We start from the raw sequence: 27,242 nt of genomic DNA, 5'->3' as shown, positions 1-27,242 counted from the left end.
CCTGCAGTCCGCTCCACATCTCCGAGCGACGTGGCAGAGCCGTGCCCGTGGTACCCGCACGGTGTGCCCGGGAACCTTCAGCAAATCGTCCGTGTCCGTGTGGAGCCGAGGTTCCGCAGCCCGGCTCCGCCGGTGCGGAGCCAGCCCGGCCGGGCCCGGGCCCGCGGCGGCCGCGTTGTTATGGCTACGGCAGCGCCGCCGCACTGCGCGTGCGCGGGAGAGAGGGCCCGGCACCGGCCAGGTCCGCTGCCCCTCCAACAGGGCTCGGTAAGGGCTCGGCACCGGCCAGGTCCGCTGCCCCTCGAACAGGGCTCGGTAAGGGCTCGGCACCGGCCAGGTCCCGCTGCCCCTCGAACAGGGCTCGGTAAGGGCTCGGCACCGGCCAGGTCCCGCTGTCCCTCCAACAGGGCTTGGTAAGGGCTCGGCACCGGCCAGGTCCGCTGCCCTTCAGACCGGGCTCGGTAAGGGCTCAGCCCCGGCCCGACCCCGCCGTTCCCCGCTCGGGTGCCGGTGCCGGTTGAGGCTGTCCCTGCCAGGCCTCACCACTGCGGCACTCGCAGGTTCTTGCACAACCAAGCGCTGATACCCGGCTGTGGTAGGACTGCAGCTGTGCAGGCAGTCCTGTGACCTTCAGGTAGCTCTCAACTTGCAAAATAACTACAAGATTTGGTGGTTATGCTGTGCTGTGGTTCAGTCTGCAACTCATAACTTGGAAGCAAATTAAATCAATAAAGTAGTGCAAGTGTAACTTCCCACAACTTTCCTAGTGCATATCGTTGAGAAATGGCTTTCAGCTTTTCAATGTAATTAAATCTAATAGCTAAAAATTGGGTAAAGATGGAGATCTCCGTGTGGCAAAAGTCTACTGATAATAACACTTCCATCACAGTGGTTTTGATGGAAGACATGGAGGTAATTCACAGACATTGCTCCCTGTTAACCCTGTGGCCTGCCTGCAACAAGCTGACACCACTGGCTTGAGAAATTGCTGTTACAGAGATGACTTTTAATACATGCATTTATAAGAATCACAGAAATCCTGGGGTTTGGGGGTTTTTTGGGTTTTTTTTTTTTTTTTTTTGGTTTTGGGTTGTTTTTTGTTTTTTTTTTTTTTTGTAGTTGTCTGTGTTTTGAGTTTTTAAACTAGTTTATAGGTTAAAATATGTACATTAGACAGAAATAAATTTTCTTTTTTAATAAGGGAAGTACACACTGAGACAATTCAGTAGCTATGATAAAAGGCAAGAAGAAAGATGCCAAGAAGAAAGATGCCAAGAAAGATGGTAAGAAGGCAGCTGTTGAGAAGTCAGAAGAATCTCTGGGTACCCCAACTGATAGCAGCTTAACAACGCTGGGAGATCTGCGGAGTGACTCACTGGGCGAAGAAACTCCAGCAATTCCAGAGGCACCAGATGAAGAGCCAGAGGTAGAGGAACCACCAGCCCCTCCTGTTACCCCATTCCATGAAGAGCCTGTTCTTGCTCAAGTGATTATTGAAAGGTAAGCTTGTTACAAATACAGCAGTGAAGTCAAGAACTCTCATTTCAGATCTCTGCTGTAGCCAGTGTCATACAAACACTGATTTGAAGGAGAGAATCAGGTTATTCAGACCTAGTAGCAGTGGCACCTTAGGAGATGTACCTGTGGAATTCTGCTGCCTTGCATCCTGAGTGCTGCTGGTGCTCTCTGCCTGCCAAAACCCTCATTCTTTTAGCTTGTTCACCTTCAGTGAAGCTTTGTTAAAGTATACAGATGAAGGAAAATATATCATGTAATGTTAGTTGTTGCTGCCTTTTAATGCTTAAAGCTGCTCATATCTCTTCAGAATGTCCTAACAGAGAAAGCAGGTGAATGGCAATGTTAACAAAATCCTTTTGTATTTCAATATGGTGTTTATGTGTAATGTGTTATACACCAGCATGCCTGACTGTAAGGTAGAAAATACTACCAATGTGGGGGTTTTTTCTTAATTGAAGGAAATATGGGTCTGAGGCAACACAACAACTATGTGGAATGTTAAAGGAAGTTTAAAAAAATTGAAAATTTTCTTGTTGTTCATTATTCTACACAAGATGCATCAGCTGACCTGTGTGTAGACCATGGTAAATCAAAGGTCATTTGTGATCGTTTATGTGATTTAGATCTATTGGCAGTGACTTGAAATCTTCATCTTTAGTTTGTTTTCTTTGTAGCTATGAAGGTGAACAAGTTGATGAATTCTATGAGGGTGAAGGATTTATATGTTTTGAGGGAGGAAATACATACAAGGTGAGTGTATAAATTTTTTAAAAAAGTAGCAGAGTAAGCTCTCTCTCAAGAGCACTGAGAAGCATTGAAAGCTCTGTTTAGTTTCTGACATTAAAACTCCTGATTTGAAACTAGTAGTTGGAGGGGAGTTAACGTGTCATTCTTTTAAACTCTTACAGTCACTGTGGGCTTCAGCTGGGGTAAGAGTAAATCTGCAAATGCTGCTATTCTCTTCATTTTGAAGGGTCTGTTTTCTGAAGGGCGTATGAATGGAGAAGGGACTTACACATGGGCTGATGGAGTCAAGTATGAGGTAAAGTACAATTGAAGTTACAGCTGAACACAGTTGCACCCACTTAGATGTGCAAATTGAGGGAAGGTGGGTAGGTTGCAGTAATTGGTACAGTGGAGGTGGCAACAGCAGAGCTGTGGCAGTGATTTCAGTCACAAGCCTGACTTGCCCCAGAAGGTTGGGAAACAGAGTCTTAGATTTTAATGTTGTCATTTAATCTTTCAGGGAACATTTGTTAAGAATGTGCCAACGCATTGTGGCCGTTATACCTGGAATGATGGCACTGTTTATGAAGGATCAATCCAAGATGGACTTAGGCACGGATATGGAATTTTCAGGAGTGGTACTCATCCAATTTTTTACACTGGTTTTTGGTGCAATGGCAAAAGACATGGAAAGGTCAGTAAGAACTGAATGAGAGCATGGGCTCCTTCAGGAACAGCAAGTGTTACTGTTCTGTTGTGTGGTCTTATGCTGTGTAGAGATTTGTTTTTCTAGGGAGCTTTTCTGAGGTTGTGAATACAGTTAATGCTGTAGCCATACTGTTGGAAGTAAAAGACTGAATGGGTCAGAAAACTCATCCACCTCAGACTGTGTACTGTAATTAAGATGCCAGGGTTAGCTCTCTTAAAGTGTTTCCAAGAGATTTGAAAAACCAGTAGACTTTGATGTAATGTAATAGGATTTTTCTTTTGAACATTTGGTGTTTTCTAAGGTCTCACCTAATATTAATCAAAAGAGTTTGCTTTCTTTATTTAATTCTATGCCTTCAGTTGCTTTCAGTACAGCGAGTCAAAGTGACCCTAAGTACTAGAACATGAATACAAGCATCATATTATTTGTATGTGGTGTTTTATTCAGGTAGATGAATATTTAGGTATTTAAACTGACTGTGCTCTTTGTTTCAGGGTACAATTTATTATGATCAGGAGCAGACCTCCTGGTATGCAGGTGATTGGGTAAACAATGTCAGGGAAGGATGGGGATTCAGACGGTAAATATGATAACACTTCTTCTTACCCTAAACATTTCTTATTTTTGTGTATTATGTTGCAGGTTCTTGTGTTGTTTAAAGTGGTACAAATGCTGTAATTTCATAGTAGTGTGTACCTTCTGCAGTGGAATAAAAACTGTACAAAGTGCTTTATGATAACAAGACAGACCTTTAGAAGTTTATTTTTATGTGCAATATTTCTACTGACCATTCACACAAAGGAATAGCTTAAGACAAAGTCCCAAATCAGCTTTGGTAAACCCCAATTCAGTATTGAAAAACAAACACACTTGATTGATTTGAGCAGATAAAGCTGCCTTATGAATAAATGACTTATCTGTAGAATTATATATAAACAAATATTGTTAATAGCTATGGCAAAGACTTTTTGGGAAAAAGAGCTGGTTAATACTTTGAGTGATTTCTAAATTAAAAATAGGAGGTAAACAGTGGCTACAATAAAATCTCTGTGTCCATGTCACAGTGAGTCAATTTTCAATTTAATGCTTATATTTAGCCTTAATAAATTATAAATTTATTAGCAATGAGGTTTCACATAAACCTTCCATAAGATCAGCACAGAATTTAGTATGAATTAACTTTTATTGGTTTTTGCAGCTACAGATCTGGAAATACGTATTTTGGTCAGTGGAAGAAAAATCTACGCCATGGGCATGGAAAAATGATATGGCTGAAAGATAAGCAAGAGTACGAAGGAGAGTGGCAGTGTGGCCTGCAGGTATCAACTCCTTCCCCAGAAACCCTTCTTCAGTTCAGCATCTGTCCACTACTCTATAGGAAAGCTAAATAGGGAGTTTTGTGCAATAGCAAAGGAACTTTGTATGATTTTTGCCAGTTGAGATAACAAAAACATGTTCTTTATTGTAAATTGATTCTTATGTTAGCAATATTCAAATTGTTAAAGGATTTTGATTTAGTCTTATAAAATCAAGATTTCATTCCCTAGCGGAAAATATAAACATTTTTCAATTAAAAAAAAAAAGTTAAAGAAGTGTTTGTGACAGCTTGAGCTATGACTTCAGCAGTAGGTTTATTTAGGTTTATAGGTTTATGTAGACCACACTGTTCCCTCTTGGAAAAGTTTTATGATGGGAGACCATTTTGTGGCACTTTCAGTTCCTTCCATTTATTATTCTGTTTCAAAAAGAAGGTAATTTACTTGCTCTGTCTTTTCACTCTGCTTAAAATTTAGGAGTCCCTGGTAGAGCTTGCTCAAGTATGTGTTGATGCAGTGCATCCTCTGGGTGCTTCTCCCATGCACCTTTGTAGGATCTCCTTCTGTCCCTGCTTTGAAGTGCTGCAGCCATTAGCTGAGGGATTTATTTCAGAGAATTGCCAAAGTCTGGATCTGTTTTTTAAGCACCCCATTTTTTTTCAGCACGGTTCTGGCATGCACACGTGGTTTTTGAAGAGAATGGAAATGTCGAAGTATTCTCTATGGAATGAGTATGCGGGGAATTTTGTGAAAGGGGAGCGCCATGGACATGGGACATTCCTTTATTCTGATGGAACAATGTACAGTGGAGAGTGGGCACATAATAAGAAGCATGGCAAGGTGAGTATTGGCAGAACTACAGACAACAGCAGAGCAAACTGTCCTGCTCTGTATGAGAAATCTCTAGATTTCTGTACAGCAAACTTCATTCAGTTTGCAGTGTGGATGGAATCCCCACCCAAAGGGCAGAGAGTCCACTGAAAGCAGCTGGAGTCCTTCCAAGGACACAGGCTGACTCTGTGATTAGATTTATTTTGAGTATACAAAGACATTTATTTCACTGTGGAGATTTTCAGTTCAATAGGTGCATCTGGAGTTTTGCAGTGGTTGGTCAGAATTTCACACTTCCAGTATGAGCTAATGGATTTCAACCTGTCCTTGCACAGAGAAGTTCTTAAAACCTCTCATAAAACAGACTTTTGAAAAAACTTTGTTTATTCAGTGTGGAGTGCCACATATGCATCTAAGGAGTACAAACAAATATTTCTATATGGGGGGGGAAATACTTTTCAAAGTCAAACAGATGTATAGTCAGTCCTTTATCCCAACAGTGTACCTATTTAATGGGTGACAAAATGCATTATAAAAGACGGTAGGAAAAATTATTTTGCTCTATTTTATTTCATATATTGCATTTTAGCCAAGATTCTGAAAAGGAAATTTGACTGAGAGAATTAGTGGTTTGGGGTTTTGATAAATCCTTGTTTTATATTTATATTATAATTAATCTGTCTGCAGGGCATCTTTGTCTCCAAGCATGGTGTTTGCTTTGAAGGAGAGTTTGAAAATGATCGTCCTGTGGAAAGACCTGCTCGTCAAGGGTCTGCTGTGAAAGCCAAGAAGCTGAGAGCCACCAGCCCAAGAAGGCATTTTGGCACTAGTGAGCAGCTTAACAAAACAAATTTTACTCAGTTCACATTTTTTTGTTCCATTTTAGTACAATATGAAATTGTTTGTACATACTCAAGGACCAGACATATTTCCTCAAAGAATTTAGGTAGAAAAGGGAGTTATGGCTTTTGCTTCCATGCTGTGTTTCTGTGAGTGACATGGAGTGAAGTGGCACATCCACACCACATCTTGTAATGAATGGAGCTGTTGTGTGAAAGTTTCACAGCTTTTTTAATGTCTGCATTTCCTTTTGGTTAGGGGCTGATTTGACAGAATTGCTCTTCAGTTGTTCTGCTGTTGGTTGTGCAATCTCTACTTCTTCCTGTGAAGGAATCTATTGTTCCAAGTCAGTAATATAAGAAGGAATAATACACATTTTGTTTTCCTGTGTGTGTATATTGAGCTTTGTTTTAGTTTGTTCTAACTCATTTTATTTGTTTGCTAGAAAGGACCGCAGTCGTTACTGCCGTGGGAAAGATTTCAGTCCTGGGATCAGATATTGATTTGGATGTGTCATCACTGCTTGCCTTCTTCCCAAGGGAAGACAGAGAGAACGAGTCACAGAAAGTATAAGTCTACTGTTTGATACTTTGTTTTCCCCTGTATTGTGTTTCATACTGTTTTATTTCTGGTTTATTTGTGTTAACGCTTTCCATTAAACAATTGTTTGAAAATCTAAAAGCTGTGAAAACAGAAAAGCAAAAAGAATGAATAGACAGTATTGCCTCTTCTGAGCTTCCACTAAAAAAGGCAATTAAAAATATGTTAACCTATCTGGAAGGGCACAGAGCAACCAGCTTTAGCTACTCTGAGGTTTGTTGCTGACAGAGGATGATTTGTTTTTATCAGTCACCAAATCCCTCTGAGTTGAAGCATTACTTTTGAGTGATGCTTTTGTGAACTCTTAGCCAGGGATATGCAAAGTTACAAGGTCAAATAATTATCTGCCCAGTTACAGAATCAATACAAACTGGTCTCTTCTTGCTTTGAGATGATGCTGAAAACATATCCTGCTTTATTTAGATAGAACTGGCTGTGTTGAGGCATATTTCAAAATTGAGAAAAGCCTACTACTTCTACAGTACCTTGGGCTGTGCTTCTTCGGACAGCACTTGCAGCATGACTATGCTGCAGTTTTGGAGGTTTCTGAAGGACTGCAATTTTCATCTCTGCTCCGTAACTCTCGCTGAAATAGATCGACTGTTGAGAGGTTTGTACTCCTGGTGTGCAGGGTAAGGTGTGGGGAGTTGGAGAGGCAAATTCTCCTGGCAGCTCAGCTCTGGGAGCTGTGGTCCTGAGTCAGTACCTCTGTGCCTGTGAGTTCTCAGTGGATCAATTTACACTTCTCTGGGCACTTCTGGTCCTTAGGCAAGAAAATACAAAATTAAAATACGACATAAAAAATTGCACTGAAGATCCATCTGTTCAAAATATGTATTCACCCCTGGTCTTGCCATTACTATTTAAGAGAGAGGGGAAAGAATTTTGAGAGAGAAGTAGGAGAAACAAATTTAATTTTTTTCAATGTTCTTAACTTTGGTTTGCATGTAGTATTTTTTTGTCCTCCATAGAGCCAGTTGATCAATCAAATCCCTTTAGACCTGCCCTGTCCTTAGTATGTGAAGGGTTTAACTCCAACTTTGAATCCCCTTTTATTTCTGTACATGCTGAGTGGATGCATTTCTAGAAAGAGAATTGGCCAAGATGCAGCTACAGGTGGACAGTTCTCCCTTGAAATTTGTTTGGAAGTGCTGCATTATGTGGTGTGAGTCTTCTGGGAGTGTTGTTACACTGTGATGGGTGCAGATGGAGAGGATAAGAAGGGCTGACAAATCAATATGCCTATAAGCATTTGAATGGACATGAGAACAGTAGAAATTTGTTTTTCTAAACATTTTTCAGGTGATCAATCACCTAAGGACATACATGATCTAAGTGATATATTACTGTTCAGAACATTTGTATGCTACCTTGTTCACCTGGCATTTCACATCTATCATGAAAAGTGCAAGTAAGTTCCATCTTTTAGTGAAATTTATTTCAGTGTAATCAGTTGGAATCTTCCCAGACAAGAGTGTTTTTGTTTCACCTGTAGAGATGAAGTTCCTCATCTGCAGAAGTGTTTCTTAGAAATGATGTCCAGGAATGTTCTGCCCTCTGCCTGTTGTGTCCAAGGTAAGCAATGCTATTTCTTCTCTGCAGAATTCATTAATTAGTATCACATCCATTGCAGTTTTATTCTTAATGTTATTTTTTCCCAATTAATTTTGAAAGGTATCTTATATTCTGGTGGAGAATTCTCATCTTTTGCCATGAACTACCTTGAGAAATGCTGGGAAATATATGAAGATTTTTGTAGACCATGTCCCAGACCTCCATTTGACTCCACAGTGAAGCTGAGGCAATTCCTCTGGATGCTGGATGTAATAATCTAATTTTGTTTTGTTCTGTGTGATTAGATGTGCTTTCTTTGTTCAGTTTATATGAGCCTTTTGAAATAGTCCCTGTGGCTTCTGCTCAGTTGAAAAGGTGGGAGTGAGGTTATTTGTGCCAACTGCCAAGGAGCAGTAAAGGAATAGTTGCTCTACTGTTATTTATGCACTTTTTTAAGATTTGAATTTAATTTTTTACTCTTATCAAATCCTAGACAAATGTGTTTAAGGGAATATATATATTTTTTCTGATCCCCACTGTGTCTCCCTCTGCCCCCTCTATAAAATGTAAATATGAACATGTCCTATTGTTAGAACTCAAAGACTGACAGCTACTGAAATAGCACCATAAACTATTTCAGTAATGGATTTACTACAAAAAGAGCATGAGATTCTTTACTAAAATTCAGTAATTTGGGGACAGATCAAGATTACTATGAAGGTAGAGAACAATTCCCCCTGACATGCCTAGGGTTTGGGTGCTTCACTTTATAGATCTGAGCATTTTCATGAAGAAAAGATTGGATGGCAAAACTGTAATTTTTTGTATTTTTGTGTATGAACTTTCTCAGGCTCTTTTGTAACACTGCTTTTGCTGTCTAGGGAAAATTCCCATTGGCTTCAATGGGACTAGAATTTCTGCTGTTAATTACAAAAGTGGAAGTATCCTTTGAAATCTAGAAATTTTGGCAAAGGCTTGAAAGGGAGGTGGGCTAGGGCCATGTGGGGCATGCTTTAAGTGCTGTTAACATGTGATATTTATCCTTACCCAGGATTTTAAACTTCTCAGTGAACAATTAACTGCTCCAAGAGTTCTGGAAATATTTGTCAAAGTTGGTGCCTCTGTACCTGGTATCTATGGTGTCAACCTGGAGCTGGAGGTGTGTATGGAAAATAAAACATAGTTCATTGCTACAGGAACAATTAAAATTGCTTTTAAGAACTGCTGTGAATGCTGTCCTACCTGCTGGAGCAGGAGGAAAAGGAATTATTAAAAAAAAAAAAAAAAAAACAGAGTAAAACTTAAGCCCCTATTTGTTGTCCTTTGTTCTGACTCTATCTTTTAGTTTAGTTCATGTACTTCTGTGTTTTTCTTAAGTACCTCATCTTAGCACAGTCTCAGCATACTTGACCGTTCAAAAAGGCCCTTAGGAGTGCCATAATCCATGCAGGGAAATAAATCCCCTTTCCAGTGGAGGGCTGGTAGTGACAGTTCTGTCCCTGGGGAGCTGCCTGACAATGTGGATTAAGCACTGCACTGAGGCTGCTAAGGTGGATCAGTAATTAAGATGTGAACCCACTGATCTTGAAAATCTGGTGATGCAAGAAACCTGATTAGTGACATGTGAGGTGCTGCCACCTCAGTGGCTCTTGTGCTGGCTCAGAACTGGCCTAGTACAGAGGGTTTTCACCCTTCAAGAATGAACTCTTACTTAGCAACAGTCTCTTCTAAATGACATAACTGAATTTGTGTTAAACAGGACCTGATAAACTGAACACACAGTGGAAGTCTTACGAAGGAATCCATTATAAACTCACCCAAGGTTTCTGGCAGCATCCCATGCAATTAAAATATGATGTTTTAGGTAACAGCTGTAGTTGTGAGTTACTTGTTAGAGAAATATCTCATAGCTCCAGATACAACAAAAATCAGTGCAGTGCTTCAGCTCAATATGACTTGTATGAAGTGTAACACATCATATCCTCTCCTGATTTTTTTGAGCTTTGTCTGTTTTCAGTTTTTCTTCAGAAAAAGGGATGTTGGACTAGATAAATGAAACCAGGGGGACTTCACTACCACTTCTGAGTTCTTTGCTTGCTCAGGTACATAGGCCTGTTAATGAAGAGATTTTGTAAAAATTAACTCATTTACCACTGCCTTTGTTTTACTCTAGATGATTTTTCTGGAATTTTTTGAATCTCTTCTTGAATGTGCATTGGTGTATGTTACTGAGGATATGATCCTGAAGAAAGAAGCTCAAGATAATAAGAAAAGAAGTAGCTTTGAAATCAAGGAGCTCTCCAAGGACACCTCAGCTGTGTCTCTCACAGAACATTCTCCATCCCAGGTAAAGCTGATGCAGACCTGTTCAATGTTGTTATGTGTCCACTGAGAGAGTGAAGTCAGGCCCTGAAATGTTCTGTTTCCTGACCATGGAAACCAATTTCCCCTTTTTGCATAAACAAATACTTGATTGGGTCCTTCTGCTTTTTCTGTTTGTTGGTACCTTAAATTTTAACATCAGTGTAGACAGTTTTAACATATTTGCACATTTTCCTAGATAAGTGTAAGCACACATAGAGTACTTCTGAAGGGGAACTGACAGATTGGTTGGCTGGTGAAAGATATGTCTCTTCTGCATTAAGCTGAATGTCTAAAATTGTCCTGTAAAAATGGCATTTTTATGCCAGCTGCTGTATGTAGCAAGCCTTGCTGTTTGCCCACAGTTGAGCTGTCCTCTTTTTCTCTTTGCTAAACTTCAGAATAAGGATTTTGTAGGTTGTGAGATGCTGCCTGTGACACTGGTGCAATTTGTATATACAGAGTAGTTGAAGGCATGAATTAGAATTATTATTTGGAATTATGCACAAGATGAAAGTATTTTTATTAATTCAAGGAGTATTCACAAGCATAATTTCACAGCCTTTGTGAGCCAGTAGTGCCACTGTACACCACCACTTCCCATTCTTTAGCCAGTTGTACCCACCCTATGCAGCATCACTGCAAGCAGTGACACAGCTGCACAGTGAAGTGGTCCAGTTAAAATAGTAAAAAAAAAAAAGAAAAAGAAAGAAAAAAAAATCTTAATTTAAATGTTCTGAGGCTAAAATTTTTCTTGTGTTACATTTCATTAGTGCAGCAGAAGTGTAATTGGTACAGACATAACTGATGACATTTCTGAGGCAGCTCAGGAGCAGATGAACAAAAAGGAACAGCAGGTAGAGCAACATGTAAGAACTGAGGAACAGGTCAAAGAACAGGAGCTTTCATTTTCTGTAGTGCTGTCTTTCCCTAGCTCTGAAATAGGATAATCCTGCTGGCCTGGCTGGTATGGAAGGTGAAGGTTACCTGGAAATACTTGAAAAGGTGCAACACTCCTGCAATAGAAATATCTTGAGATCAGCGTGATTGCAGGATGCATTTGGCTGGCAGAATGCTTTGGAGATGGGAATTTGCATGACTCAAAGGGACTTGGGATTTCACTTTGGGATTTGAACACAGGCCCAGACATTCAGTAACTGAATATAAAACTTCTTGCCAGCCACCGAGACCTGGTGAAGACACAGAGCTTGCTCCTCAACCTTCTCTACTGGGTGAGTACTGTATAAAGTGACCATAAAACTATCAAGTGGCTTGAGGAGATTCACTTTTCCTGCAGCTTTCAAAACAATTAAACAGGAGCTGATCATGGAAACAGGTGATGTATTGCAGTCACAGAGGGCAGCTCCATTCAGTTTGGCAATTATGACAAAGTTTATGTTTAGCTTTCCATGCCTGCTGTACATAGATGGCTGGGCAAGTTGGAATCTCTAAATTTTCTATGCTTTTTAATTAGAACCTATCACTTTTTCCTTAAGAATATTTTTAAATCTTAATTTATCCTGTTCTGTCCCACTCATGTGGGCATGGAAACAGGAGCTTGAACTCTGCATTGTGCCTTCATTAGAAACAAACCTTTCATCATTTCAGAAGTATTTTAACCACAGGTCTGACTTTCAGGGCAGATGACAACCTGTATTTGTTTGTGCTGAAGATCAAACTTGGAATTTCATGCTCAGGATTAAAGGATGAGTAACTTTAATTTTCTTTCTTTGCAATATCAGAAACTCTTCTGTCATTTCCCATAACTCCTGGAGAAAGCAAAGATGATGTGTCATTGCCCAACAAGGATGTAAAAGAAGAACAAGATTCCTGTCCAGAAAAGGAATTGATAGGTAAAACAATCCTACTGTTTTAGGACTTAGCACACACACACGAATCTCTTGTAGCTCTTGAATTGTGAAGTTTTATTTGTATAGGCAGATTTCAGCTTGTCACAAGAGGGCAGTAAATGAGCATTAATTCTGGAGGTAGATTTTTTTAAAATTTAAAATATTTTTTAAAATAAAATAAAACTTCATAATTAAATAAGACATTTAAGTACTGACTTACTAAGTTTCCCCAATTTTAAAATGCTACATTTTATTTGCAGGGCATCTCTAAGCTGTAATCTGTATTTACTCTATGAGAAGCTCAAGCTGCCAGCCTGTCTGCAGAGTGTCTTGGACAAATAAAATGTATTACTGCCACTGTAATGTCCGGCTGCTTCACCTTAAAATAAGAATTATTATTAGTGGCATGCCACCACTGGCTGGGATAAGATGCCTTATGTTAGGACAGGCCAACATTCAGGCAGGAGAGATGTTCAGTAAGAGCACTTTGATTGATGAGGGTTGTAGTTTTCTGTACCATCTTCCTTCCAGCTGATTAGCAGATCTCATCTGGGTTGGTTTTTGTGTTTGTTAAATGTTTTCTGCTGCTACAGAACTCAAATCCAAGGACAGAGGCAGACAAGGATCTTCGTGTAGCCATCAGCTCTTTTGCTGAAATCTGATGGGTGAAATGTTACACGTCTGGGAAACTGTTCAGGGCCCATCAGCTGGGCCTGGCCTGTTCCCTGACATGACAAGGGACACTGGCACACCCTCTGTCCTTTCAGGTGGTCATGTTTGTTCATCCCTTCCCCCGTGCACAGGAGGCACAGATACTGAACTGTCATCAGGTTACTGCAGAAGACTCTTAGCACAGGATTAAAGAGAAGAGTTAATTAATTGTCTTTTTGTGCCATTCCCAGGGCCAGGTCACTGAAGCCACCCCCATTCAGTTCCAGGTGTCTCACACCTTTCATCCTCTCTACCATGCAGAAGAAGCCAGACCTTCCCTTTGCAGTGTCAGAGCTGAAATATTGTAGTCCAAAGCACATTTGAAATAGAAGTGCCCTGCTAAATAAACATGTTTAATTTACATCCTGCAGATGAAGCAAAAGAAGATAAAGATGAACAAAAGGAGCTGTGTAGTTTCCGGATGTGTCAGGTGGAAATCTTTTTCACAACTAAGTTGTTCCCTGCTTTTGAGCGTGAAATAGTGCTGAGAGATAAAATAAAAGAAAAAAAAGAACAGGATGCTGAATTAGCTGAGCTGAGAAAGATCCAGGCTGAGGAGCTGGAAAGGTGAGTGTTGAATCTTGTCTGACAGTACTGTTATCCTTTATTTTCCACTAGCAAAATTACTGAAAATGAGAGGTGTGTTCAAGAAAGTAATATAGCTTACTGTAGCTGGAAAACAAACTCCCACAGGTTTCATTAGTAACACACAGAATGTACCTCATGTGCTTTCTGCTACTGGCTGGAGTAACAACTACAGGCTGCTTTCAGGTTCCAAACATAGCTCTGGTATTTCCTGGCACTTGGTTCTTGCTCTGTGCAAAGGCAGTTAAGACATATTTGGACTTAAGGGGGTAATTAGGGACTTTCTGCTCCTCTACACTGTGGCAGTTTATGCTGCTCATACTCTGACTAGAGCTGGAGTTGTTTAGCCAGAGGAAACCTGTCTCCCTTCTCTTACAGTACCTTAAATTCAAATTTTGTTCATGCAGACTTATTGCTGAAAAAGAAGAAGAAGAAGAGGCAAGAAAGCAAGAAGCAGCTGCATTACAGGAGAGTGTCAGGCTCAGGGAACGAGCCTCATCATCTTGGGAGACACTCCTGTCCTGGAGAAGCCTCCAGCTGAAAAAAGAGGCCTCCAGGAGAGAACCCTCACCAACAAAAAGAGGCTCACGAGGCAGTGAACCCAAGGCAGCACCCACAGGTACCAAGGCAACTGCTGACAAAAAGAAAAAGAAATAAATCCTCTGCTGGGAACTGCTGAAGCTTCAAGCAAGTACTCTTCAAATAAAGGAAAAAAAAACCAAAACCAAACCAAAACAACCCCAGAAGACCCACACTTGTAGGAAGCTGTAAGAATGGCTCAACTGTATGCACAAGACTTGCTGGTTTCAGAGGGAGCAGCCTTTTACACCAGAGTTTTGGGTAAACTAGCAGAAGTTACACAATGCAAATGAACATAGATGCTTCTAAAGTGTAACAATTATTAGTTTTATTTTTCAGCAAAATATTCACATAACATATCAGAATGGAATGGTACAGATGAGTTCAGACTGGTTTTTAATTAGTTTGGACATAAACATTTTTAAAATTTAAAAATTTTATGGTCAGAGTTTACAGATTTTAGTAGAAATTTTGATTCTTACAAAGCAAGTATTGCTTTACTATTGTCATTATTCCAGTCAATAATATGACTAATAACTTCTCAAGTTGAACAAGTGCCTGACATTGACAGCTTCAATAAATCAGCCCTTTGCAGATCAATCCAAGAAGAAAATATTATTAAACTGTGTTGCACAAAGTTTCTTCACTTCTTCTGTTAAAAAAAAAAAAACAAACAAGAAAACCCCATCAGTATTGTATTTTACAGAAAGCTCCTTAAGAAAAACCCTGGGGATTGTCATGGAGAACATAATAAAACTCAAACAGAAAAAGCCCTAAGAGTTTCTAATGTAGAAACACACTTAATATTACTCTCTCTTCAGCAGGAGAAAGTCAAGTCTGATGTTTCCCACTGTCTGAAAGTGGTTGAAGTGTAAATGATGGGCCTCATCAAACACTGCAACAGCAGCAGACTTGGCTTAACATAGAGTTAAGGGAAGTATATTACAAGCCCTTTTCTGAGAAAGGAGGAATTAGGAGATTCTGTTACAGTAAATCAAGTCTGCAAAACTTTTGCTTTGTATTATTTGGTAGACTGATAAACTTCCTAGGTTTATCAGGCACAGAAACCCTCCCTCACTGTTCCTCTGTGGTAGGTTTGATGCTGAAAGACAGTTACAGAGAGATTGCCAAGTTACACAGCTCATTCCTCTTTTTAAAATGCTGCTAGCAACATTTTTAAATGTTGCTTTACCTGGATGAATGAATGAATGAATGAATGATTTCCCATTGTCTAAACTAGCACATTGCCTCCTGTTAGAATGGAGAGCCCTAGCATTGCTGCAAGACTCAAACAGAGTTTTAGACAAATAGCAATGTATAAGCTTATTGCATCTTGATGTTAATTCTCACTCTTAGTCCTAGTAAATCATTCTCAAAACCACATTAGAAACAAGACAGCAATGGATGAGGATCACTGACAGGACAGCCACAATGTGTAAGTAACCAACCCTGTATCACTGACAAATAGATGTAAATATATTCATCTCTCATCTGTAATAACTTTTTAAATTATGCCTAAACTAAGCTCACAGTGTTGTTCTCTATTATCTGAAGGAGGAAGAATGACTGATTAATAATTAAGAATGCCTGCTGAATATTTATGCAGTCCTTTCACAGCTGGTAGGAGGCAGACTAAAACCTTAGGCAAACTCACCAGCTCCATCAAAGATCAGTCCCTCTCTAGATTTCTCATGAGATGGGTTGTATTACTTCTCTAGGGACACACATTTTAGGAATAACTGTATTTCAAGGTAATAAGAAGCAATCCTTACCATTAACTTCAATCAGATTTACATTTTTTTGATTCAAAATAACATATAGTTCTCGCTGGTCAGACTTTTTCCCAACTACCCAGTAATCACTCATTGCCTTCACAATAATTTCCTCGTCTTCATCAACTCTGAAAGAAGTTTTAAAAAGTAAAGAAGGTGGCAGCAAGATCATCTTCAACAACTTTATCAGTAATTGTTAGGACAGCTCAATGTCAGAATAGTACAGTATCAAAGAAAACAGCAGTTTTTGGCCAGCATTCAGTCCAGGTCAAAGGCTTCAGAAATGGCTGCTCAGGACATGCCCAAATGTGTCAATCAGTAATTTTTTCATTAGCCAAACACTGCAGTGAAAACACTGAGGAAAACCCATCTGCTCCTTTCTGGTAAAAGGACACACTTGACAGGATGAGGATTTGCTGCACAGGGACCAAACACTGAAAGCTGGAGCTGGGTTGGTGATACTAAGCTTTCACAGAACTGTTGAACCTAGACCTAAACCATGCTGAACAACTGGATGTCCTCTATAAAGCTGTCACCAACCCAGTACTTCCATAATATGGTGAAATGTACTTTCTTCATTTAGAGAAAAATGGAAACCTTGTCCTTAAGCATAGTGGGAAAACAGCTTGTTGCTAATTAGATTAGGGGCATCCCAATCATTCAGCATTGTCATGTTCTTTCCTAACTTCTGTAGTGACAGAGGGGCTCTCCCACCTTGCAGGATGATACCCACTGGCTAAAGGCACTTATCTTCTCTATCAGCAGGGCTGCAGTAACTGCAAGGGTTGCATTTCATCCTTTGTCTCAGCCCTAGAAGCCACCAGCTGTGTCAGGGCAGGTATGACACAAGCAGAAGCAGGTGTCCCTGTCCTTTGCACTGCTTTCCCAGATTAGACAGACTCTTGTGCTTCCCATCCCATTTTCTATGACTACTCTGAAGCCTCCAATAGATGGGATATTCTCTTTGATAGAGCCCCTGGCCCCTCTTAATTTTTTGTTTGGTTTTTTGTTTTTTGTTTTTTTTTTTTTTTAAGATGGACTACTTCTAACCAGCACAAAATACCAAATATGAATAGCCAGCCATCAACAAAAAGACTGGAAAGGGCCACTCCTTTGCAAAGAAAAGAAATCTGCTTGACAGTAGGAGTTACAGACTATTTAACAGTCAAGCATTACCTGGAGAAGTCACTGTTGATGTCACCGAGAATCTTCATGAGGTCAGGGTGAACAGATGCAAGTGATACACTGGGTGTTTTCCTCATGTGAATGGTACTTTTCTCTGCCAGGTTCATGTGATTGAAATAGATAAACTTAAATTGAGGTTCCTTCTCAGCTCTAGGAAGATTAAAAAACAAAAAGAATGGGACTTGTGAATACCAACATGCTCTATAAGCAGAGGATTTCTAGAGACTGCGTAGTGAGCCAGTGCAAAGCTAACTTCCACAGCCTGGACTTACCTTCACACTGAAGAGACCTGTGGGATTGGAATTCATTTTAACACAGTTTAAAAAACCAGAAGATAACCAAGCCTGCAGAACCAGCCAGTGTTTTCCCTTCTGCCACTCAGGCTGCCAGTAAACACACACAGGGGAGTCTGAAGGCCTTGCCCCACTTCAGAATAGTAATTAATTTGCATTTTTCTAATGAGCTGTTTTTTCCTGGCCCCATTTTGTTCCTGCTGCTCTCCCTTATGCCAGTCAAAGCTGATTTGAATGGATCCTAGGTCTTTAATTTGAGCAATAAGTCATCTTCTATTCATGTTTTTGTTATTTGTTACAACCAAGAGAACAAACTCTTTCTTGATCCAGGCAATTAGATTTCCCCCCACATCATTTGTGTGGGCCAAGCAAGAGACTATTTTCAAACCCCTGCCTTGGCAGTCTTCCTCTATTTCCTTTTTTACAAAGTTAATATTAAAAACCTAGAGCTGTAATTTTTTGTAGAAGTCACAACACACTCAGACTGACCAAAAACTGGCTGCAGCAACTGGTACTTGGGGCAATGGATTATTTAGAAGCAGAAGATACTGTGATGACACCGCTCACCTTAGCAAACCACCAGATACCCCTGCTCTCTGTCACCCACATGCATTAGTGCCAAGGAACTGTATCATGTTTTCAGGACACCATGGCATTAAAATTTCAAAGAGTTAAAGCTGCCAAAGCCAGTCCCAGATGACATCTAAAAACCCCAAGTTTAATGATTTAGTAGACTGGCACAATTTCAAGCACACCCTATTCTATCCTGTGCGATTTTGCTGATTTGGGATGGTACCACTGACTGAGTCCACTCACACATCTATCTTTGATTGAATTACTTTTACATTGCCATATGGGTTATTGCTCCTGCTTCCTAACTAATAGATCTATCAAAAAATAAATGCAATTTTATTGCAAGTCAGCTGTAGTTCTAAGTGAAGGATATTTTCTAAAGCATTAGCATTCTTTTTCTTTTGACTGTTTTTTGCCCCTCAAGTAGGCACCTTAGTCCTGCAAAATAGAAAAATAAAAGACCTTTTTTCCCCTCACCTACTATACATGGCAACACTTCAAGAAGCAGTAATTCTGGAAAAGTCCTCAACAGTAAAGCTTCCACTGCAACCAAATAACTTAGTCAGTAAAATTCCCATTTCAGCCAGACAATAAACATTTGTTCCTAAATTAGTAACACCTATTGTTCCTTCAGGGAGACCCAAATATGCAATAACATGCACTTTATAAACACTTAAGATGCAGAAAAGTAGACAAGCATTGCTTGAAGTACACCCTTAACGCTTTCAAACTTTGGGCTCATTATTTAAGCAGTTCATTTAATCTAACTTTTCACCAACTACTGAGGAAAAGAAGTGTGGTACAAACCCTGATATTCTCTTGTTGATGTTGTATTGTTCACATATGTCTGATGCCAACACCGTGAGCTGAGGCCCAACAATGCTGTCCAGTTTTCTGCAAAACTCCAGGGTGGGTGGAATTGAAGCTGTGTCAGGCAGAGAAAAGGCAGAGGTGAGATTCTCTTCCCACAGCTGAAGGTACAGTTTCTGCAGTTGATTTCTTTAAACATCAGTGAGAGTCCAAGGACAAATTTCTCCCACAATTAAAACCTCAGGGGTAAATTTGAATATGGCTAACTGAAGCAGTATTTAGTCATTTTATTGTGTAAAATGAGTTACTTGAACCACTGGAACAAAGATAAAAGACTGAAAAAGCACTCATGAAAAAGAGACTCAAATAACAAATTAATATAAGTATTTTTCAAGAGTAAAACAAGCTGCATGTCAAAGTATTTTACATATAAAAGTCTTGGCAAATAATTGATGCTAATAGGTACTTACCATCAATCATAAAGCAGACAGCTGCACTCATTGCCTGGAACAAAACAAAAAGCCATTTATAACAGATTGCTTTCACTAACTCAAATAAATGACAATACTTCAGAGAGGTCACACACAGGTGAGAAGAGATTTGAAAATCTTTTTTAAAGGTAACACTTCAATAGGATAACCTTTTGGCAGTTCTGCACAACACAGGTAGCTATGATTTTAAAATTCAGCTATGATTTAAAATTCAGTTAACTGTTAAGGTTGTAGGGGAAAGATAAAACTTGGTAAAATGCATTTTATACAAAGATATCTGCAAGAAACTCCCATTTAATGTAAGAACAAATCTATTTATTTTTAATTGATTAATCCCATATAAAGCAAGGCATGAAATCACTTAAAGCAACTGAAGGCTGGTATTTTGTTTGAATAAAACAAAGTAATTGTTTGTTTCGTCAGGGTACAGAGAGGGGAGAAGAGAATTCAGGCTTTAAAGCTTGTTTCTAGAAATGCCAGTTTTCTGTCTCTTATTAATGCACCTTTCTATACAATTCCTAAGTACTTCACATCATTGTCACCTTCACTGCATGGAGATTTCTAATTCTGAGGAGTAATTGCAGAGGAAGCTGTAATACCTTATACACAATTAAGTGAAGCTCTTCATAAGTGTCATCAGTGTTAACAAATATTTTGGGGAAACGGCATTTTGTTTCTGGATCATTAAGATTTAAAGGTCCAGTAAGAAACCTAGAAAATAATTCAACAGGTCAGATGTGATGAATACTTGTATTTCAGTTTCTTGAATTTAAAAAATGTTCTCCAAACTTGCAATTAGGAGTTCTCATGATTAAGGATGTCCAAACCCACAATTATGCAAAATAATGTTGCCCACTTGCTTAAGTACAGAATTCCTCACTGACATGCAGAGTCCAGAGGAAGAACAGATAGATAAATCCTAGATTAAACTACACCTTTGGCTGAAAAGAAATGACTGGAACAATTCCCATGTTTGTCATACAGTGCATTAAGAACAATGGGAAGAAACATAAATCTGCAGTAATGTTAATAAAACATTTTCTCTTTTTTGCAAGGGTCAGGTTTTACATTTGCAGCAATGATTGTGTGACCCTCTGGAATGAACTGTGTGTGGAATGTGTACTCAAAACACACACACTCCTCCCAAGTGCTTTGCCCTGGGGGGAAGAAGCAGTAGATGGTGACAGGAAAGCAAGACCTACCTTCCATAGTGCTGGAGATTTCCTGGCATTTCAGCACGTATTGGAGAATCTCTTCCTGCTAACTGAGGGGAAAAAACATACAGGAAAAACCAGCTTAGAGACAGAGAGAGGAGAGATTTCTCTTTGGTATTTTAGCCTTTAGTACAGGTAAACAGGAAGAAAACACCAAAACCACCCAACTACCTTGCCCCTCAAAACTCCCAGCCCAGCTACCTCAGGCTCCATGTGCCTTGGAAACAGAGATGTCGTGAGATATTTGTACAAAATTCTCATGTCATCTTGCTCCAGTCCACTCCTAGAACATTGTGGGGAAAAAGAAGCAAATTATGTTTGTGCTGCAGTTCAGATCACACATTTTCCTCTAATTAGCTCAGACCAATGCCTTTCTTACTGAATGGTAGCCTGACTCATGTTTTCTCATTTTCATCCAACTCTGTCACTCATTTAAAAGCTTCTCTATTATGGCTTTTACTCATAGAAATTGAAGAAACACAAAAGAATTCTTGAAGTACCTACCAGATAAGCTGGTCATTGTAGAGAAATGCAGTGTACTTGACTATGTTCAGGCTTTCTTCCATCCTGTTAATAAATGACTGAATTTTCAAGTAAGTCATTTTATCCAGTGGAAAGAAGCTGATTCCACAAAACACATCCAGCAGATCACAAGACTGTAAGTGCAGCGTCTGCAAGTACTGAGAGAACAACGACAGTTGGCTTTTAGAATTCAGAAAACTGCCAAGGGGTAGATTTAAAGGACAAATTTGAGTCTCATCTCCAACAATCTGGACTAAAAATCAAAGAAAAAAAATTCCTTCCAGTGCTACTTGTCTGACACACTCGTTCATGTGGGAACAGACTTTTTACGAGAGTTTTGGACTGAAGGAAGCTCAATTTAGGTTGGACATGAGAAAGTTTTTTACAATGAGGGTGCTCACACACTGGCACAGCTTGCCCAGAGAGGTGGTGACTGCCCCATCCCCAGAAACAGTCACAGCCAGGCTGGACAAAGCTCTGAGTAATCTGATCTAGTTGAAGATGTCTGCTCATAGCAGGGGCTGGCCTAGATGACCTTTAGGGTACCTTCCTACCCAAACCACTCTGTGATTCTATGTGGGAGTGCATGAATGTGATTCCAGGCATCACTTTGCTTTTATTTAATCATTATGAAATCAGCTTTCAAGGAAAGTTGAAGATCTTTTGAGAGAATAAGCAAGCAAAGCCTATCTTACTGATATTTAATTTAGATTCAGTTGTAGAAATAGGAACAGATGCTTTCAATGTGTAATGGAATAAATAATTTCCATTATTCACTTTCTTGATAGACTGTAACCTTTAGCACGAGATTTCAAATGCTCTGACAAGTGGTTTGTGGAAGATGCTTTATCCAATGGCTCCCTCTACAGTCACTTCACATTACTGAATGCCCACAAGAAATACAGACCAAGAGGGTGACAGATCTCTGTCACAGCTGGTGAGTCTCTCTGTTTTAGCAATAAAAATGTATTACTTTCTTTTTTGCAAAGGTCTACTTTTAATTTAGTCTGGACAGCAGCACACACAGGCTCATCATGGTACTCCTTGTGCCAGTGGTGTTTATTCTGGAGTCTACCACAAGTCTTACAAAAAACAAGCAAGACCCTCCTCAAGTCCACAAGAAAAGCCTGCACTTTTGTTTACACTGTCACATTGTGCCATTCTAAAAATCTGTTAAAAGAACAAAATTTTAAAGACCATTGCATAGTGTCTACACTCCATCATTATCAGAGATCTCAATACCACAAAAGCACAAACTGCTGACAGCAGTCCTGTTTCCTTGCTTGCAAACAAGAAAAATGGGGGCAGGCACTTTTCAAGTGTGATGAAACTTTTCATGTAGGAACTCAAAATTCTGCCAGATGAGACTACTCAGTCAGTTACTTTATGTGAAAAATAGGTTTTGCCTTTCATCCTTTCACTAAAACATTAGCTATGAAATGACAGTCTGAAGACCACTTATAATGCATGCAATATTTCCTGAAGCCTTCCTAGGATTGGCTACTAATTCCACAGAGGGGGTGGAGTAGGGGGGAGAACTTAAAAAATTCATCTACTCACTATTTCACAGTACTAAAGGACTTTAAGCATGCAGGTTGTGGAATCTCCCCCCTGGATGTTTTCAGGTCTCAACCACCCAAAGCACCGGGCAGGAGAGTTTAAATTCAGTGGTACCCTGCTTTGAGTAGGAGGCTGAACTGGATGACCTCCCCAAATTCCTTCTAACCTCAATGAATTCCCAACAGTCACTCCAATAGGTCTGTACAAACTGTTGTCACAGTAACCAATTCAAGCATTAAAGCAGAACTTTGAAAGAAGGAACACAATTCCATCAGAAAGAAGATCCAAGAGTTAAGCTGTTCCATCAAGTCATAACCACACTTGTGGTTCAGCTCCATTTAAAGAACCCACTCTGTCAGAAAAAGCAGGAAGTATTTGACAAAGTGAGTAACCACATACTTTGTGTTGCCTCTACATCTTTTCCACTGCCTGTGTTTTATAGTGACATTGCTGCCACTTTTTCTTTTTTTTCTGTTTTATTTCCAGTGCAGAATCACAGTAGGTGCCTGAAAAATGAGGTCTTACCCGATGGAAGAATTTCTCTAGTCTCTCCTTTAGCACTTTCACACCCCCATCTTCCATGGCTCTCAGGAATGTGCCATTGAAAAGCTAACAGTTTAAAGAGAAAAAAATCAGTTAATTGGTTAATCATTTACAGTAATTTCTTGTAACTTGGTTATGAATATAGATTACAACACAACTCCCAATTCTTAACATACTCCAAATCAATCCAAATGTATCCCTTCTTTACTGAAAAAACATTTAGATTTGCAGAGTCCAGGTATAAATGGCAGCAGAGGCAAGAATTTATGTGTGGTTGAAGTATCTCATGCTCTTGTCTTGTAGAAGGCCTTGGGCCCCCAGTGTTAACCCTACCTTGTACATGCTGTAGCACTGCTGGAGGACTGAGCTATAAACCTTGTCCTGCAGGAGAGAGAGCAGCATATCAGTAGGAGCAGAGGCAGAATTATAAGAATTTTGGCTGAGTGAGACATAACATGTGTTTTCAAAGAGCCAGCAAAGACACAAATCGGAGAAATCAAGCTCTGAAAAGTTCAATGGCATTGTCAGTCAGCATCTAGAAATATCTCTGTACTTATAAAGTATGATGTCAATAAAGGGAGTCCCTTCCCCCATCACATTTAGTACCAAAAGCACCTTCAGAACTCATGCCAAGGATTCCAGTTACAAACAGTGCCCTTCCCTGAGGCCAGTCCTCAGTGAAAATGATCCTCTTTCTGATGGCTCTCTTCATCCAAATCAAAGGCTGAACAATGTGGGACACTAGAGCAGGTTTTATGGGGCTGAGATCTTAACCCAGATCAAAAAAAGGCTATTTTATCTGGCAAAATAGAGCCCCTAGGACTCCAATCCTTTTCTTAGGACACAGAGAGGAGCAAAAGTAATGCACACTGCAATGAACAGGGGCAGGATAACCAACCAGCTCTCCCACCCTGCCAAATACCCTTCCTGTATACAACTGAACAGACATAATGATTCTGCAGCTTGGACAAGAAATCCAATCATAGCTATGAGCTGTTTTGGTTTTCCAGATTACTAGTAAATATTACTAGCAGTCTTAAGAAAGTAATGACATGTATACTGGCACCTAATAAAAATACACAGATTTAAGAACTTAATTAAACAAACAGATCCTAAGAAATATTCACCTACTCCAGGCTAAAAGTCTCACAGCTGTATATTTCACCAGTGTTTATTGAATCATCTTGAACTGTTCTCTGGATAATTCTCTATCTTGTGCTCTTCTTTAAACTTTACTGAAAAGTACTTTGCCATTTTTCCATTTATGAAGATAGGTATAGATAGATATGAAATCAATTTGACAGCAGTTCAAGAAGAATTAAAGTAAGATATTTCTGGATGGAAGTACTCTCAAAAATACAACATAACTCATTAAAAAAAAGGAAAGTTCATAATTACCAGCAATTCTTCCTCCTGATATTCATAGACTGGCTTTCCATCTTTGTGTTTTTCTATGATGGGATTCCGTACAACCTAGGAAGTGGAGCAGGCTGGTATTAGACAATGCAGAATGCATTGAGAACATTGCAGGATGGTGGTTTAGGAACATGCATATCACGTGCATAAGTACCATGACCATCCAGAAGTTTTCTTCAGGTTCATGGAAAAACTGTCTATTCTTCTGTGTATGTAGGGATTTTGCAGGTTTTGTTGGGCTAAAGGTCCTGAAAAGAAAACATATAAGTAGATATAGGTATTTATACACACTCATAACAAGAAAACATATAACTGAGATATTTTAAATACAGTGCTTGTGCCAAAACAATCACCCATGCAATCAGAATTCCTACCTCGTGAACTGCACTATAGCTTCACACAGCCCCACATTTCTAATTTTTTCATTCTTTTCTACTTCATTTGGATGATAGAAGAGAATCTTCTTTTCTTCCTAAAATTTGAAAAAAGAATCCAAGCAAATGCATTTTAACAAAATCAAAGAATATTGAGTTCATGGTTTGCTTGTTTTTTAATCCCTTAATAACCTAGGCAGAATTTTATTTTGTACCAAAATGGGCTTCTGTAGTAATGGATAAAAGGTATATTAAACACACTTAGGCAGTCAATCATCCCATGATATGCTGAAGGACTTTGTAAATTGAAGGCTATTGATATCACAGGCCCCAGTTACTTCTGGGCCTGTTCAAAGCAAGGCAAGCTTCAAAGCCAGCTCAAAGCATGACAAGCTTCAAAGGCAGCTCAGATTGCTCCAGGCCTTGTCCAGTCATGTGTTCAATACCTCCAGAGATGGGAATCCCACAACTTTCCAGCCCTCCTCTGATGTTAGATCACTTCACCTTGAAGAATTTTTTTTCTATCTCATCAGAATTTCCCTCCATCCATCCTCATTCTTTCACTTCAAGAACCAAACTCCATCATCTACCACCATCCTTCAGGCAGGTGAGACTGCCCTCTGCCCCCTTTCCACATCGTCTCTCCTCCAGAATGCACAAATGCAGTTATCAAAGGCTCCTCTGGTACACCACAGACTGCACCCCCTGACTGACTCAGGGCTTCTCCACTAGGCTATTTCAGTTTGCCAGTATTTTTCCTACTCTGGGAATCCCTGGAAGAGCACAGCACCCACTGTGCTGGCCAGAGGGGAAGCATTGGCTTGGCTGGACCTGCTGAGCCACCCTCCCTCCACAGCCACCACCGCTCACTGCTGATTCACGTAGGACCTGTTGTTCACGGACTCCCTGGTCCTGTTTTGCAGAGCTGCTCCCAACCAGCCACGGTGAGCCAGATTATTCCACCCCACACACGGGGCTCTGCTGACTCCAGAGGTTCCTGCCGGCCCAGGCCCCAGCTCGTTGGGGGTCCCTCCGAACCACACCTCATCCTCCAGCAGAACAACAGCTTCCCCCGGGCCGGAGTCACCGGGAACGTGCTGAGGGCACGCTCAGCCTCCTCAGCCTCTCACTGCTCTGGATGTAAGTACTTGCTCTGTTCAGAAACTATGAAAGCTGAGCATGAGCCACACAGCACGCTGTTACCTAAAGTTACAGACTAGAGCTTCTTGACTCTCCTTACTAAGGGACACAATGGCGAATAAACACTAGCAGTAGCAGTAACTTGACTGGACCTAAGTTAAATAGTAACCTTTCTACTATATTGTAGCTACGTCGAGAAAGATTTTTAGACAAAGTTAAAGCATCGACAAAACAGCTGCTGACTGTCCAGCTCCCCATCTACAACATTCGCCCGGCTGCTGACGACACCTCTGTTACTGTTTCTTTTCGGTGTGAGGCAGTGACAGACCCCAATGGGGGCGGCAGTCATTCCCGGCCCCGCGGGTACCCAATGCCGGGTAGGGATACGGCGGCCGCGGGCCGGGAAAGCCGCAGCTGCAACGGCCTTTGTCCAGGGCCGCTCCGCAGGGACAGCGCCGAGCCCGCACACGCTGCGGCCCGGCCTCGGGCACGGAGGGACCGCTGCGCCTTCCGCGCATCCCCGGGCGCGACATCCCCCCGGTACCTCTCCCTCTTTGGGCCCCAGCTTGGGGTTGTAGATGAAGAAACTGAGAAGGGTCGGAGCGAGCTGCTTCTCCTGGCCGGCCGCCCCCGCCGCCGCCATCCTGAGCCTGGGGCCGGCAGCCGCCAGACACCATCGGGGATCGGCCCGAGGCCGCCGCGGCACCGGCCCCGCCGCGCTTCCAGCGGCCCCGGCCCGGCCGCGGTTCCGCCTCCGCGCCCCGGAAGCGCAGCAGCAGCGGGGAAGTGCTCCCGGCCCGGGCGCTCCGCAGCGCCCCCAACGGCGGCCGCGGGAACGGCGGGAGAGGGAGACCGTGCCCGGCGTTCCCTCAGCTGGAGCCAGTCTGTGCCCGGCGTTCCCTCAGCCGGAGCCTGCCCGTGCCCGGTGTTCCCTCAGCCGGGGGCCGTGCCCGGCGTTCCCTCAGCCGGAGCCTGTCTGTGCCCGGCGTTCCCTCAGCCGCAGCCTGCCTGTGCCCGGCGTTCCCTCAGCCGGAGCCTGCCTGTGCCCGGCGTTCCCTCAGCCGGGGGCCGTCCCCGGCGTTCCCTCAGTCGGAGCTTGTGCCCCGTGTTCCCTCCTGCAGAGCCCGTGCCCGGTGTTCCCTCAGCCGGAGCCTGTGCTTGGCGTTCCC

General features: G+C 41.1%; 2 protein-coding genes across 6 annotated transcripts; one reads left to right on the top strand and one right to left on the bottom strand.

Moving 5' to 3' along the window:
• The first annotated feature begins 20 nt into the window (after window positions 1-20).
• On the top strand, window positions 21-14,780 carry LOC139598101 (radial spoke head 10 homolog B-like). 5 transcript variants are annotated; one of them, XM_071444057.1, is made up of 21 exons: window positions 21-241; window positions 338-364; window positions 1,202-1,500; window positions 2,193-2,268; window positions 2,492-2,560; window positions 2,765-2,938; window positions 3,448-3,533; window positions 4,152-4,272; window positions 4,933-5,109; window positions 5,788-5,929; window positions 6,386-6,507; window positions 6,964-7,150; window positions 7,843-7,951; window positions 8,036-8,115; window positions 8,215-8,363; window positions 9,146-9,253; window positions 10,268-10,441; window positions 11,636-11,687; window positions 12,198-12,308; window positions 13,388-13,583; window positions 14,009-14,780. In XM_071444057.1, exons 3-21 carry the CDS (start codon window positions 1,232-1,234, stop codon window positions 14,256-14,258), a joined length of 2,652 nt encoding a protein of 883 aa, XP_071300158.1. In that variant the 5' UTR covers window positions 21-241; window positions 338-364; window positions 1,202-1,231; the 3' UTR covers window positions 14,259-14,780. The 5 variants fall into 5 exon arrangements, with proteins under 5 accessions (XP_071300158.1, XP_071300161.1, XP_071300159.1 ...); XM_071444060.1 differs by having other exon boundaries at window positions 338-413; XM_071444058.1 differs by lacking the exon at window positions 338-364 and having other exon boundaries at window positions 217-267.
• CCZ1 (CCZ1 homolog, vacuolar protein trafficking and biogenesis associated) lies at window positions 14,484-26,851 on the bottom strand. The gene is made up of 15 exons (XM_071444069.1): window positions 26,618-26,851; window positions 24,934-25,031; window positions 24,714-24,807; window positions 24,542-24,616; window positions 23,477-23,524; window positions 23,126-23,209; window positions 21,023-21,198; window positions 20,720-20,801; window positions 20,507-20,568; window positions 19,904-20,015; window positions 19,284-19,317; window positions 18,811-18,928; window positions 17,129-17,287; window positions 15,953-16,080; window positions 14,484-14,832 (listed from the first exon to the last, which is right to left on the bottom strand). Exons 1-15 carry the CDS (start codon window positions 26,714-26,716, stop codon window positions 14,777-14,779), a joined length of 1,425 nt encoding a protein of 474 aa, XP_071300170.1. The 5' UTR covers window positions 26,717-26,851; the 3' UTR covers window positions 14,484-14,776.
• Between the last annotated feature and the right edge of the window lie 391 nt (window positions 26,852-27,242).

This window comes from Agelaius tricolor, unplaced genomic scaffold (genome assembly GCF_023055355.1).
Source record: "Agelaius tricolor isolate 1412-34295 unplaced genomic scaffold, bAgeTri1.0.p SCAF_19, whole genome shotgun sequence".
In the NCBI taxonomy this organism is placed as follows: Eukaryota; Metazoa; Chordata; class Aves; order Passeriformes; family Icteridae; genus Agelaius; species Agelaius tricolor.
This window is presented reverse-complemented; position numbering and strand designations above follow the sequence as displayed.

What these genes read in the sequence shown, in the direction of transcription:
- LOC139598101 (XM_071444057.1), top strand. Translation starts at nt 1,232, where the DNA reads ATGATAAAAGGCAAGAAGAAAGATGCCAAGAAGAAAGATGCCAAGAAA. An exon ending in AGGGAGGAAATACATACAAG is followed by an intron (nt 2,269 to 2,491) that starts GTGAGTGTATAA and finishes TTCATTTTGAAG; the next exon opens with GGTCTGTTTTCTGAAGGGCG. An exon ending in ATAATAAGAAGCATGGCAAG is followed by an intron (nt 5,110 to 5,787) that starts GTGAGTATTGGC and finishes ATCTGTCTGCAG; the next exon opens with GGCATCTTTGTCTCCAAGCA.
- CCZ1 (XM_071444069.1), bottom strand. Translation starts at nt 26,716, where the DNA reads ATGGCGGCGGCGGGGGCGGCCGGCCAGGAGAAGCAGCTCGCTCCGACC. An exon ending in GCTATAGTGCAGTTCACGAG is followed by an intron (nt 24,808 to 24,933) that starts GTAGGAATTCTG and finishes TTTTCTTTTCAG; the next exon opens with GACCTTTAGCCCAACAAAAC. An exon ending in TACAATGACCAGCTTATCTG is followed by an intron (nt 20,802 to 21,022) that starts GTAGGTACTTCA and finishes ACAATGTTCTAG; the next exon opens with GAGTGGACTGGAGCAAGATG.